Genomic DNA, 13,530 nt, shown 5'->3' on the forward strand with positions numbered 1-13,530 from the left:
ATGAAAAGCCATTTCTATCACGGGTCATTGCTGTTAAAGGTGGAAGTCTTTTGTTGTTCCAATCACAAAAAGATCTTGCACAGTTCAGATAGAAAGAAGAATCACACTTTACTTTGTCTTCTTAATAGCTTTAGTCTTACTTTGGTCAGATCATGACGTTCGAATTCCCCTTGACATTATTTTCCCGAGTTGTGTTGATATTTGTCTTTTCGATTACCTTCCCACCAGCCTTTAAATGTGCCGTTTTCTAGCCTTTTGCGAACCAGCCATCCGAACCTAAAGGGCATTCGCGTATCCTGGAAATCCTTTATCAAGCATGGATTCCGGAATGAGAGAAATAAACTCTGTGGGGTGGGGAGACATCGGTGTCGTAAATTTAAAATCGTTTATTTTTTCAATTTATTATATTTTTATGGTGTACTCTTTATGACCCCTTTTTACAGCTCCGTGGCAGAAGATTGGCGCCCAAGGAGAGCCGGCAGATACTGTATTTGGAGCGATTTTTTTTCTTGTTGCAATGTACAAGAGACGGTTTATCTACTTTGCACGCCGTAATATGTCTATAAACATGTTGAAATGATTTACATTTCAACCGATTTTCTGGTCAATGGACAATAAAGAATCGTCTGCGGTTGAATGCTGTACAAGAGGCGTGTTATGGAAAATACAACCACATTATTGTTAAAGCAAAAGAATAAGCGTGTGATGGATGAGGTTAATCATCAGATCAGATAATTTGAATTTGTGAGTCACCAATGAGGAATATAAAAAATGGGAAACTGAAAAAGAAACATGATTGATGTGGGTATAAGATTTTAGTTATTTATCATATTGCAACACAGCACCCATAAGCTTTTAAATATTGAATATGTGTTGACGTTTAAATTGTATGAGCATATAAGTTACTTTTTTTATTCTGGAGTAACGCCCCCAAAAGACCGTACTGCTGAATACATTGCAATTTAGCACTATTAAAAACTATAAACTATAAAATTAAAAACTATTAGACAATTATGCTGCAAAAAACATAGCCTGAGAAAGATAGGATCTGTTTTACAGTATAACTGGGTAGCAAGCCAAACAAACATGTTTTTGTTCTAGTTGATTCAACTACTGAATTGCATGTGCCATAGCGAGAAGTGCACGTCTATTTTGCTGGCAGAATAATGTATGCTGGTGAAATTGTGAGGAATTACACACGAATCATTAGGAGAAAGGATATCCAGTACGTATGTGCTGTTTAATGACGAAATAATGGTAGAATACAATGTTTTGTTCGCTTATCTAACAAAGAACATCAATTGTTGGTATGACTGAATAGATCTCTCCCACGCGATGTGCTTTCAATTTTTGAAAATCGTATTTCATGAGATTTTGTCTTTCTTTTTTTGGTCATCAAATTGACGTGATAACAATATGGAAACGGCAACGGTGGAAAATGAGGATCGGTTGAATCATACACTCAGCAAAATATGAGGTATACAGTGAAGTAAATTTAAAAAAGCACTCTTTCATTTTTGGGCAAACATATTATGCCTGTATTGAACCAGAACCTGTGCTCTATTGAAACAGAACGATTATTATATTGCCCGAACATTTGCATGATATCGAGACAAAACTCCACTGCAATCTTTTTTTCCACGATTAAAAAATCAAAAAGTATAAAAGTTGTATTGCTGTATCAATTCTATAAAAAATAACTGTACTGGCTGAACTTCAATGGATTCGTTTGAAATCCGAATAGATATTTAATCTTTTACGGCAAGCCTAAGGCCCACATGCGGCTAGCGGAACAATTTTAAATGACATTTGATGTAACAGATTAGATCAAGTTTCAATATTACCTGAGATTCAATGGTAGTAATTTAATGCGATTTAATGATTTATCATGATTGACTCGGTTATGAACTCAGATGTTTACACGATTTCCCATAATTGCACAAATGGTTGTGCACAAATGCATGCTTTTTAAATTCTTGATTTCGCTCATTTGACGTAACAACTGACCAGAGCTTCGTTTTGCCTATTTGGCATAGCGACTTACGGTCATGCCGGCCTATATAGGCTTTCGAGAGTTATTTAGTACCACGCAGCCGGATAGTCAGTCCATGCTAGGGAGGACCGGTCCATTCTAGGATTGAACCCACGACAGGCATACTGTTAAGTTGACGACTATACTACGTGATCGGATTCTTTCTAGGTGAATCTAGAAATCTGCGGAGCATAATGAATGCGTAGGGAAAAATGAGAAAAAACGTCATGTGCACTATCGAGCGTTTTCGAAAAGGCTAGTTGCAGAATTTATGCTAACAACAAATTCTGAAATTTAATATTGCTTCTAAGATTATATGTAGGCTAAATACAGTTTTTGCCGGGAGGATGATATCTATGATGCATGGTTACAATGGGACACTGGGACAAAGGAGATTTGTACTGAAGTTGGGCATGTTGTCAATCCTGCTTTCGTTGCGGTAAATATTTCTTAGTAAACGACAGTTTCATCCGTAAGCGTCCGTATTTACTAATTAATCACATGTTCATTATTATATCGTGTTGAGAATACATTGTGTTCCGGATCAGTTTCTAATGTGAACGGCATTATTCAACAATCGCGCGAGATTTTTTCAACAGCCCAGCTGTCACTAATAATGACAGCTGTTGAAAAACATCTTGAAAATTTTGAATAATTCTGTTCACATTGAAAACTGAGCCAGAAAACAGGGAAATTGTCATATCGTCATGCCAGGACGACTTTGCTACAAATGATTTAAAGAGCAACTTACAAATTTGTAAAGCAAAATTCAGATTACCTAATATTTATATCAATACAATTGAATTTCAAATGACATCACACTTACTTTTCTTATTATTGTTTTGTTGGAAAAGTATTTAAAATGGTATGATGTTGCATTTTTATTTTCATATCGTTAAATTTTGGAACCATTATCATTAACTGTTCTGAAATAAATAAAACTATAGTAGTTTTCACAATGATAAAGACTAACAAAGACTCACATTCGCATGTAATTGCCGGTTAGTCGTATTGCTAAGGTGTCCCAGCAAAAAAAAATTTTATGCTCCAACAGAAAAAGTTTATTATGAATCCCATTGTACATCATTATCTCTAGCTTTCTCCGATAGATTAATCTGGCCTGCGTTTGCTCTGTGATGAAGCACAACCCGCTACTGCATAAAACAGAAATTAGTACTAATGATGTTCGAATTGAAACGCTTTCTTTACAAATAATGAGAGCGTAGATTAATATGAAATGAACCCTAGTCGACATCTTCTCCTTATTGTCATTCAACAAGCGTTAGACGGACGAAGGAACTAATTAATGGAAAAAGGGTCGATCTCGTTTGTTTCTGTTCTATTTTCCATCTTACCTTGCTTATGTTGTGTTTTGTTTATCAGTTACTTTGTGTTCTAATAATAGCAAAAACAAAAATGAAAAAGAGCAGTGTGTAGAGCATTAAGAAAACTCTCACATAAAATATCGTGTATATTCGGTACAATTCGGTTTTGCTACTATAACTTCGTAAACAAAATTATACACTTTAAAAGAAAAGTCATTTTTTTTCAAATGTACATTTCGTTTTATCTTGCACCGACCAGTTCGGTTCATTCGTTTTAAAACACCTGTACACAAAACATATAGTATAAGTTTGATTTATGAAAATGTACGATCCAAAGCATGACCCACTTGTGTACCATTCATTAAATGCATTCAATGCATAATCCAACTAGTCCTCTGATTCAAAATCTGCTATCTTATACTTTGCCCACATCTACACCATTTGCGCTGCACATAGCGTGAGCAGCTGTCGTGCAATATGGTGGAAGCTCACATAACAAAAGGGAAATTATTACTAGACATTATTTAAAAAAAGAAACGCTAAAGTAGGAATGCGGGAGGAAGTTGAACATTCTTAAATTATTAATCGTCCGAATGCACGTAATGGTGAATAATACGGTGTATTTCCGCAGAAAACGAAATCACCATATTTTACAATAGCATTGTAGATGTGTAATAAATCCCATAGAACATTCTGCACATTCTTCCGGGGGTTGAAATTTCTAATTATTTAAAATATGTATTCCAATTAATGTTAACATTAAATACCATACAATTTAATATTTTAGGTACGCAGCATCGCGACAAGGCCGTTTGTTTCATTAATAATGTATATAAGATGTATCTCATCAAATCACTGATAAACTTAACGATTTCTAGGAAAGAAATAACATAAATCGTGGTTTAAAACAGAGGTTGGAAGAGTTCTGCTCGGCAGATAAATTTGCAATTTTATTTGCACAGAGCCACAGGAGCACATGAACAGAAAACGTATTTTATTTATATTTTTTACTTTCTTGATTAACATTACCGACAGGAATCGAACCACGTATGGCATTGTAGAAGTTTCATTTGACTACGCGAATATAAAAATATGTTATAAACTGTATTTCTGGCAATAGACCAGTTATCGTTACTGTTTACTGTTTAGTTTTTTTTCTTATTCTTATTTGATTAACTTATGTATTGATAACTCTTGTAAAATAAGGCTTGCAAAATAGGTTGCATTTTTTGTTGCAAAATTAGCATTTTTTGTATATTTTGTATAGTGTTAGTTTGTATATTTTATTCAAAATATGTTTTTGAAAGTTTCAAAAAATATCAGGCTTTTTTCATTCCAATTCCAAACCACACAACCTTTTTTATTCATTCGTACTTGCCGAACATTGAATAGCTTGCCAGCCCCTGGTTTAAAACATATGTCTATCTTTCTTGTTTCATTCTTGACCCTGCTCTTTGACATTGGCTCGCGGGGTACCCCTTTTGTAGTATCGTTCCGGGTTGAGCGTAGCGTTCTTACTCATACAGTGCTCATGACCCTCTGTTCGTTCCATACCATCGTACAATAGAATTTATTTTCACACAGTATAGGTGTAGTTTGCACGTGTTTGTTTTTGCATTGAATCTCTTTATTTGTATACCAAATTGTTCACTAGCTTCTAGTGAGTTCAAGTACATTGACTCGTTTGTAGAGACTTATCCTCCAAGCTCCGGTATAATGCACGCTCATCGAACGTTCTATTAGAACGATTTGGAATAAATATTTACCGATGAGACCCAGTCGTAGACACGATATATGGTAAGAGATTGAGGAGTGCAATTGACTTGATGGTGCTGTTTGATGAACTTCCAGTGAACTTGTGGTTGGTGAAAGCCACAATAGTAATGGTAAGAGCTCTACATCTGGTCTCTAACGCCCACCAGGTCAACTTAAAGGTGGTAGTGACCGATTTACACAGTAGTTGACGGTCATTTGTAATGGAATTTCCGCATTCACCCTCGATGAAGACGAAAACTCGTTTCGCCCGAACCTGCTTAGTGTTGTCCGTGGTACGTGAGCCTCATTTAGTATGTTAATGTAGTTTGTTATAAAACAATCAATACTTCACAGTAGTTATTTACGTGGTGTACATCCCCTACTACGCTGTCGTTCAAGCCGCTACACGTAGTACGCTCTAGTCGACTTGCGTTCATTTGTCGACGGAACGCCGACGAGTTCGAAGCGTTAGTTAGTTAAAATCGGCCTGCAAACATTACTACGAACTACGGCTAGTGGGCTTGCAATTGCCAGTGAAAGTGTTTCAGCATTTGCGATTGTGTGTGAGTGTTTGTGTGCAAAAGTGCACGTGAGCAAGTGAGTTTTTGAACGACTCTGTGTCTGTGTCTAAAGCGTCGGACGATCGAAGATGATGCAGCAAAAGTGCCCGAATATACCAGCGGTGTTTGCTGAGGCGGATGTGTTCATTACCGGGGGTACGGGATTTATGGGAAAAGTGCTTATCGAGAAGTTGTTGCGATCATGTCCCCAGATTGCTCGTGTTTTTGTGCTGATGCGTGCTAAAAGGGGCAAGTCACTCGAGGATCGTCTAAAACTGATCACAGATGGTGTGGTATGTATGCGCTTACAATTCATACCCCCTTTAATGAGTTGCAGTGCAATTTCTATCAGTCATGCTTTGATAAATGTTTCTATTAACGCACACTAATCGCATACTGCTGTATATTTGAATTGATTCTAGCTGTTTGATATGCTAAAGCGCGAGAATCCAGAAGTGCTAAAAAAAATACAGCCGATCGAAGGTGATTGCACGATGTTGAAGTTGGGCATGTCCCACGAAAGTATGGAACGCATGAAAGATGTGCAATTCGTGTTCCACGCAGCAGCTAGTGTACGCTTTGATGATCCGTTGAAAGATGCCATCTTGATCAACACTCGCAGCACACGGGAAGTTTTAGATTGGGCCAAAACACTTCGTAAACTCCGAGCTGTTGTACATGTTTCAACAACATACTGCAATCCGGAGCTGATGCACGTGGAAGAGAAGATCTACCCACCAAAGATGGACTGGAGGGAAGCGATTCGTATGGCGGAAATGTTTGATAACGCTCTCTTAGAAACAGTGAAAGAAAAGTGAGTATTGCGGTTCATGCGAGGAATCCCGTCGCCATTAACAGTTACCAACAATTGTCTAATGATCAATGGGATTGTTTTCGATCGATACAGATTAACGCAGTTTGCCCCAAATACGTACACCTATACCAAAGCACTAGCTGAACAGATCTGCTATGAGTATCGCAACGACATCCCACTCGTCGTTTTTCGACCGTCTATTGTGACCAATACAGAAACTGAGCCCCTCATGGGATGGGTGGATAATTTCAATGGTCCCATAGGATTGCTGCTTGGCTGTGCCTCCGGTGTAGTAAGGACAGGATTGCTCGATCTAGAGAAACGTATCAACTGCATTCCAGTTGACGTAAGCATTAAGGCAATCATCGTAGCTGCCTGGAAACGAGCTACTACAGATGAACAGGGAACACTTCCGGTGTACAATAGTGCCGCGGAGCCTGAGAAGACGATAAACTACGGCACAATGTTGTACGACGGTAAAGTGCTATTCGATCGCACACCTTTGAGCAACATGCTGTGGGCTCCCGGCGGCACTACAACTTCAAATAAGTACTGCTTCTATCTCGTATTTTTCTGTTGTCAATTGCTGCCGGCCATAATTGTGGATACTCTATTGCGAGTTGCCGGGAAGGTACCATTGTATGTATCATGTGACTATTCACATTGTGCTGTGTGTGCTATACATCAAACGAAAACTAATTATCCTTTTTACTCTACATTCCTGCAGTTTGCTGAGGCTGAATCGTAAAATTTTCGACGCACAAGTTTCCCTAAGATATTTCATGAACAACGAATGGGTGTTTAAAACCGAGAATTTCAAGGAGCTTGAGTATACATTAACTGCTGACGATAGGTAAATGTGTTGTAATGGTGCCAGCATGTTGTTGTTGATCTAAATCTTGTTTTTCGTCTCGTTTCGTGCGCTCGACAGAAAGGACTTTTCAACCAACTATTTCGTGCGTGGAATGATGGAGTACTACGAAAGTGCTATTCTTGGCGGCCGGCGATACTTGCTGAAGGAGCCAGATGAAAATATTGCCTATGCATTGAAAAAATACAAACGTTTACGGGTGTTGAATTATACGCTAAAATTTGCACTATCATTCTTGATTGTGTACTTCATATACAACAAGTACATAGTGTAACAGAAGGATAGACATGTTCTAGATGTGTGCGTACCAGTACTCGGAGATAAAATGATAAAGAATATGTGGACCATATACACCTGTGTTACTTACTATCCTTTTGCATAGATTCACTGAAAATCAAAGAGATCAGCATTGTCATTCACAGTGCACACGCGGCTTGTCTGTGCACGATCATGAAGTATTGGCGTATCTAATAACAAATGACCACTTTCACGGCATGTCTACATTTCTGTGGTTTGTTTAGCAGGGTCAAACATAACAGTTTTAGAATAGCTAATCAATATGCAAAACAGTGTGTGCTTGGCCTATCGTTGCCACTTAAATCAGCAATGAATACACAAGCAGTACAATACATGCGAATGAACCAGACGACGTTTTAAGCGCGATCTGATACGTAAAACTCCCCGCAGGCCCAGTGTAAATGTCGCCTCGAAACACTGTTTAGATTGCACTTTGGTAAGTCATGAATGTGTTAATTTTCGGCAACGGTTTGCTCCAGCTCGGTCCTTTGCATTGTCGTTACCAGAAGCAAGGAAGTAGTGGTGATGTGTATAGCATTATTTATTTCAAACTTTTATATACTGATTGTAGCAGTGAACGTGTTTTCAGCTGTTTGAAAAGATTCAAAATTGTACGCAATAAACGAAGAAGATTAAAAAACAATTCTACTGGTAAATTACCAACTTAGTTCCAATTTCAATCAAAATTATGTTGCTGAATGGTTAAAATTGCTCATTGATGCAATATTTTGATTGCTACTAATGTGTTTATTTAAATATCTGTGTGTTTCGTGGTGTGGTGTAAAACATATAATTAGCTCAAGGAACATGATTGTCACAGCCAGCAGTGCGTAGCAAAGAAGAAGAAATTGAATGTCAGTTTTCTAGAATAATACCTATTTTACATTACATTGCATGATGTCATAACTTAGCTCTGGTGTATGAACCAGCTAGGACCAATCATACCTTCGAATGATTGCAAACAATTATCGCCCATCATTTCAAGGGGGTGTTTGCCACTGAGGAATTTACAGGACTCAGTCTGTTACGTGCACAAAGTGAAGGCAGAGATGGTGCGAATGAAATGAAATCGTAAATAAATTACGTTTAATTTATTGCACCCATTTTTATACCACCTCTAGCACAAAAAAGCACAACAATTCCTAGGAACACGAGGCAAGCACTCGTTCCGGTGTTATGTGTTGCAAGGTGGTGGTATCAAAAAGAGGAACAGAAAACCGATCAAACTGTGAAAACTTTGCTACGATCTCAAACTGCTCCACGAAGGGCGGATTAAATACAATTTAAAGGATTTACGTTCCAGCGCATCAATCCATCAATCCTGCCTCAAGTTCCGAGAGCGATGACTTGGCTAGCCGAGCGGCTTATGTATGGTTTCTGAAGGGTCTGCAATCTTTTCCATAGCGATAACACAGTTATTCGGGGCAAAATTAGCAAGAACAACAAGAAAGATGAAAAACTTTTGCAAAAGCATCTTTATGTTTTCCTTTTTCACGCTTTGCAAAGTATCGCGAGGGGTATGTTTTATTCCTATTCAAATAGATTATGAGCATCTCACGCGAACTACACTGTTTCCCATGAGGCTTGACCCTCAAAACATGATATTCCCTATCGCGTACACTACGAGGAAGCACCGCAAGCTACACCAATTACATGCTTGCCTTGTTTTTTACGCTCAGAATGGAAAATGATTAATGAAGGGTCTTCCGTAAGGTCAGAAAACAAAAAATAGAGCACAGTTTTGATCAATGAAAGGCGCAGATGAAAGGAAAGAAGAACAAAATGACCGAAAAGCAATTTTTATCAAAAACAAAAAGATGAATTCCATTTGAGAAACACTTTACCATGGCCTGTGTTTAGAGGATTTCACTTTCTTTCTTTTTTTCTTAAAAGACGAATTATTTCAGAAAAGATTCATTGATGATATTTTGAGTTTCTTTCCTCAGGTGCATGGTTTGATTTTGAAAAGTTCAAAGTTGTTTGATTATTTTAAGTTTTTTTATTTACTGAAGATGATTAAGTGAATGCATGAATTTCAAGGTATCAAAATATACTTATGGAAATGATACAGTTGTATGTACAGGTTGTATGCTTATGTACAGGTTGTATTCGAGAAATAGTATTAATAACGACTGCAAAGAATTTCGTGGATTTCAAAATATTTAATATTAAGTTATTTTTCTTGTAGTTCATAGTCAATGAATTAGCAACACCGATATACGGACAGCTGGATAAAAGGTACTCGGATGAACATCGTTGCAGAGTACAATTTAATATGAATGTTTCTGTGATTATTTTTACATTATTTTACAAACATGTCCTGAATTTTAAAAAAATTACTTATCTATAAAAAGCATTTTAAATCAAATTCGCGGTAAATATTTAATTTCGACCCTCGATTAAATTGTATAAACACTTTTCCCAAAGGAATATGCTATACGCGAAGACTCAAGACAAGCTAATATGCTCGATTCCGTACAACAGTTTATATTGGATAATTGCTGTACTGCGTATCGCGGAGACTACCTGTACTCGCATTAAATTGCATTATTCGGCACTACACATTTGTGTTTGCTGCTGACACACTTTTGGCCACCTGCAGTCGTCTCGAGACAAAATGGAGAGATATTTTATATTTATTTGTCCACCAAATTGGTATTATTTGCTTATTACCACACTCGTTGCACGGTTGTACGGAGCGTGTAAAGCGACAGAATCACCCCTCTGCCGACACCAAGTGTACAAAAGGTATGGAGCGCAGTGTTGAAAGCAAAACAAAAAGCATTACTAAAGTTGGAAGTAGCCGCGGCTTCCGTTTAACTTTATTAGTGCCGTGTAATGCTGCTTAGTAAACAAAGCAATCAGTGGGGTTCTTTTTTATGATGGGCAAGCGAAGTACCCAGCTCATATGAATGTGGTAAACGAACTGGGTTAAAACTGTACGGCTAGCTGGAACACTACGCTCGCCACGTAATTTGAGGCTAATTTCGCTGAAAGGTAGAAGTTTGTTTCGGCAAACTGCACGAAACAAACAGACCAAGTGTGGGATGTGCAATATATTTATGAGCAGAGTAAAAATGAGCAATGCTGAATCGGTATGTATGAATAGGGTGAACTTTGTTTGTGGAGCAGAGATTCGTATACCGAACTATGCAATAAACCAGTGCTTTGCAACGTGAAATGGTGAATGCAATGAAATGGAAGCTACTTTTGTAAAGATAAACAATCATTTCAAATATCCTGCTAGCAATGTTTTGATGATATTTTGTATGTACAATCCTGCAATCAAATTTTGTAAAAATGAATTGGATTTAAAATTACAAAAGTTTTTATTTAAAGCTGATATTGGCGCTTGGACATAAAACAAACCAAATGGTAACAATTGTGTCAAAACGTAAGTTTTATACCTTTTGTTTTAACTTTTTGAATTCGCCTGGAATAGTAAAAAAATATAGTTTACCAAACGAAGCCTGGCAAATTGGTCTTTTTTCTTAACAAAAAACTGGAACCAACAGTTATATTGGCATTCCCATCGATTGTTTTGCAACTGTTTAGGTAGGTTTTTGTGAACCTTATCATAACTCATCAAGGAAAAATCATAACTTTGCTCTTTATAATTCTTATTTACAGTATTTATAAACAATTAGAACAACTGTACTAAGTTTTTTTAGTGATGAAGAGAATTGCTTTTTGTTGCTGTTGAAAAGCTTTTTGGCTATAATTAGCAAATGTTGCAGCATTTTGAAGCAGTCATGGGCACGCGCCTTATTATGATTTAGTTTATTGTCAATTTTAGCTTTAATGACAACATTTGGTTAAACGGTAATAAAATGAAGCCAACGGGTAGCCTGTAAAGTGGCTAAAACTTCCTACGGTTTTACTTATGCTATCACTGTACGATATTTTATGCAACAGCGCACAATACATGCACTATTTTTTGGTAAAAATAAATGAAAAAGGGGAAAAACAACATAAGAAAGCAGAACAAAAAGCATAGCTTGTTCGCATCTATACTCCCATAATGGTACCTTAACAAACATTAAAGATACCTTAAATACCATGAAGTGCGTAAAAAAATAACAAGAAAAACTAGACAGATTTTATCGATCCTCTCGTACATTATTGGTTTTGTAATCATATTATGTTAAACTAGTGAATGTATAAAATGTGTTATGAATTCTAGAAACAGCCAGCAGGTCCAAAAATAAACAATGAAACCAGAGTGATTGTCAAAAACAACCTTCTTCGCACACAACCAGCGATCAAAATTGCACACAAGCAATTGCGAAACAAATGGTCCGTTGGTTGGTGGTGTGTTTTATGCACAAGCAGAAAATAAGTAAACACCAAATATAACCGACCACGGAGCTGGTGATTACTATTCGCCCACGGCTTTAGACATTAATAGTGGTACTCTTCTAGAAAGGAACAGCAAAAACATGAAGTTTTTAAGGTCAGTTCAATTTACGTTTATATTTCTTTACATAATGCATTCCTGCCAGCACTGCTTCGGATGGTTTGCAGATCTAGAAAAGAGCAAGAGCTTGTTAAATGAGCAAGAGAAAAATGATAATAATTTCAAATTATCAGCCAAGACGTGCCGCTTCAAAGGTGCACACTGATGTTCGTCTCAAAGTGGTGCTTAAGTTTTAATTTGAACTGTAATTACGATCGGTCACCCTGCATCTTACGAGATTCCTCGCGGCAGTACAAACTAGGCTTCAAACTGTGTCGATATTTGTTTGCTTGTAACAACGAACGTATATTAAAAATAATCACGCGACTTTTGTCTTACCCATAAGCTAGCAAGATATGCTGGCCCCTAGCACGTGGAAGCAATACGTGTCATCATAAGAATTCTTTAAAATGTATTCACTCACAGCATTTCCGCAAACATTTCCTCAAAAGTTTTGCGACAAAGTTTAGATGTGTGTTGGTATACTTGGTTGCGCAAAGATTGAATTTAGCGCTATTGTTGCATTTTATTTGGAAGGATGACGAATGATACAGAGCTAAATGTAGACTAATATCAATGTATAATGTACATCATTTTATTATTTATCTATCGGCTAGCGTATTGTAAAATTTGCAAAAGTACATTTTTTACACATTAACCACGCCTTTGTTCTTCAAAGTTCATTATGGAAATATGTATATTCCACTTTAATATGTTTAGTAGAATGCTTAGAACAAGTATTGTTGACCATAGGTTTGCCAGATCGAAAATATTATATACTACACAGACGGTGAGTCTCTGGCGGTTATAGGATGTATTTTTCAAAAGAATCCATTAGCGACCATTTTTTCATCTATCCCACCAGCTTTTGTGCTCATTTTAAATACTTCCTACTCCACCGATTCCAGCCCGCTTTGCTTTCTGGCATTGTGTGAAGCAGTCCCGCATTGCAATGGCAATATTTGACCCGTGGATAGTGCAACTTGGCAATTACGCTACGATTACACTCTTTGTTCTTAATGGTGCCAAATTTGGTCTGCATTCTTTTGAAATAACTTTACATTCCAGGCCGCAAGGGATGGGTTTTAATTTATCTTTTCCAGTGTTCTAACCTTGACAAGAGTGACATCCAACCCGGCCAAGCGACATAATCCGATCATGGAACAGACATTATTAGTCATGCAATGACGTAGAGTGTAACCCGATCGAGCCGTTGGTGGCGACAGGGCCGACTTCTTTTGTGTAGCAACAACGCAAAACGAATGGACAAGGAGAGATGAGCCACATCACACGATGACCCATACCTTTCTTTCCATGAGTGATGGTTACGTCCATATGCTACTGCGCGCTTCGGGAAACAGCGAAAATTACTCACCCACCATATTCATCCATAACGTGCGTGTTTGATAAGAGGGAAAAT

General features: G+C 37.4%; 2 protein-coding genes across 4 annotated transcripts in view; one reads left to right on the forward strand and one right to left on the reverse strand.

Moving 5' to 3' along the window:
- LOC120893915 (neuropeptide SIFamide receptor-like) overlaps nucleotides 1-13,530 on the reverse strand; it is a 59,582-nt gene that overhangs the window by 38,887 nt on the left and 7,165 nt on the right. The gene's annotated exons all lie outside the window — the stretch shown is intronic.
- Nucleotides 5,444-8,297, forward strand: LOC120893916 (putative fatty acyl-CoA reductase CG5065). The gene is made up of 5 exons (XM_040296145.1): nucleotides 5,444-5,965; nucleotides 6,095-6,486; nucleotides 6,580-7,125; nucleotides 7,214-7,339; nucleotides 7,418-8,297. The coding sequence occupies exons 1-5, from the start codon at nucleotides 5,762-5,764 to the stop codon at nucleotides 7,629-7,631; spliced, it is 1,482 nt and encodes a 493-aa protein (XP_040152079.1). The 5' UTR covers nucleotides 5,444-5,761; the 3' UTR covers nucleotides 7,632-8,297.

This window comes from Anopheles arabiensis, chromosome 2, assembly GCF_016920715.1.
Source record: "Anopheles arabiensis isolate DONGOLA chromosome 2, AaraD3, whole genome shotgun sequence".
Classification (NCBI taxonomy): domain Eukaryota; kingdom Metazoa; phylum Arthropoda; class Insecta; order Diptera; family Culicidae; genus Anopheles; species Anopheles arabiensis.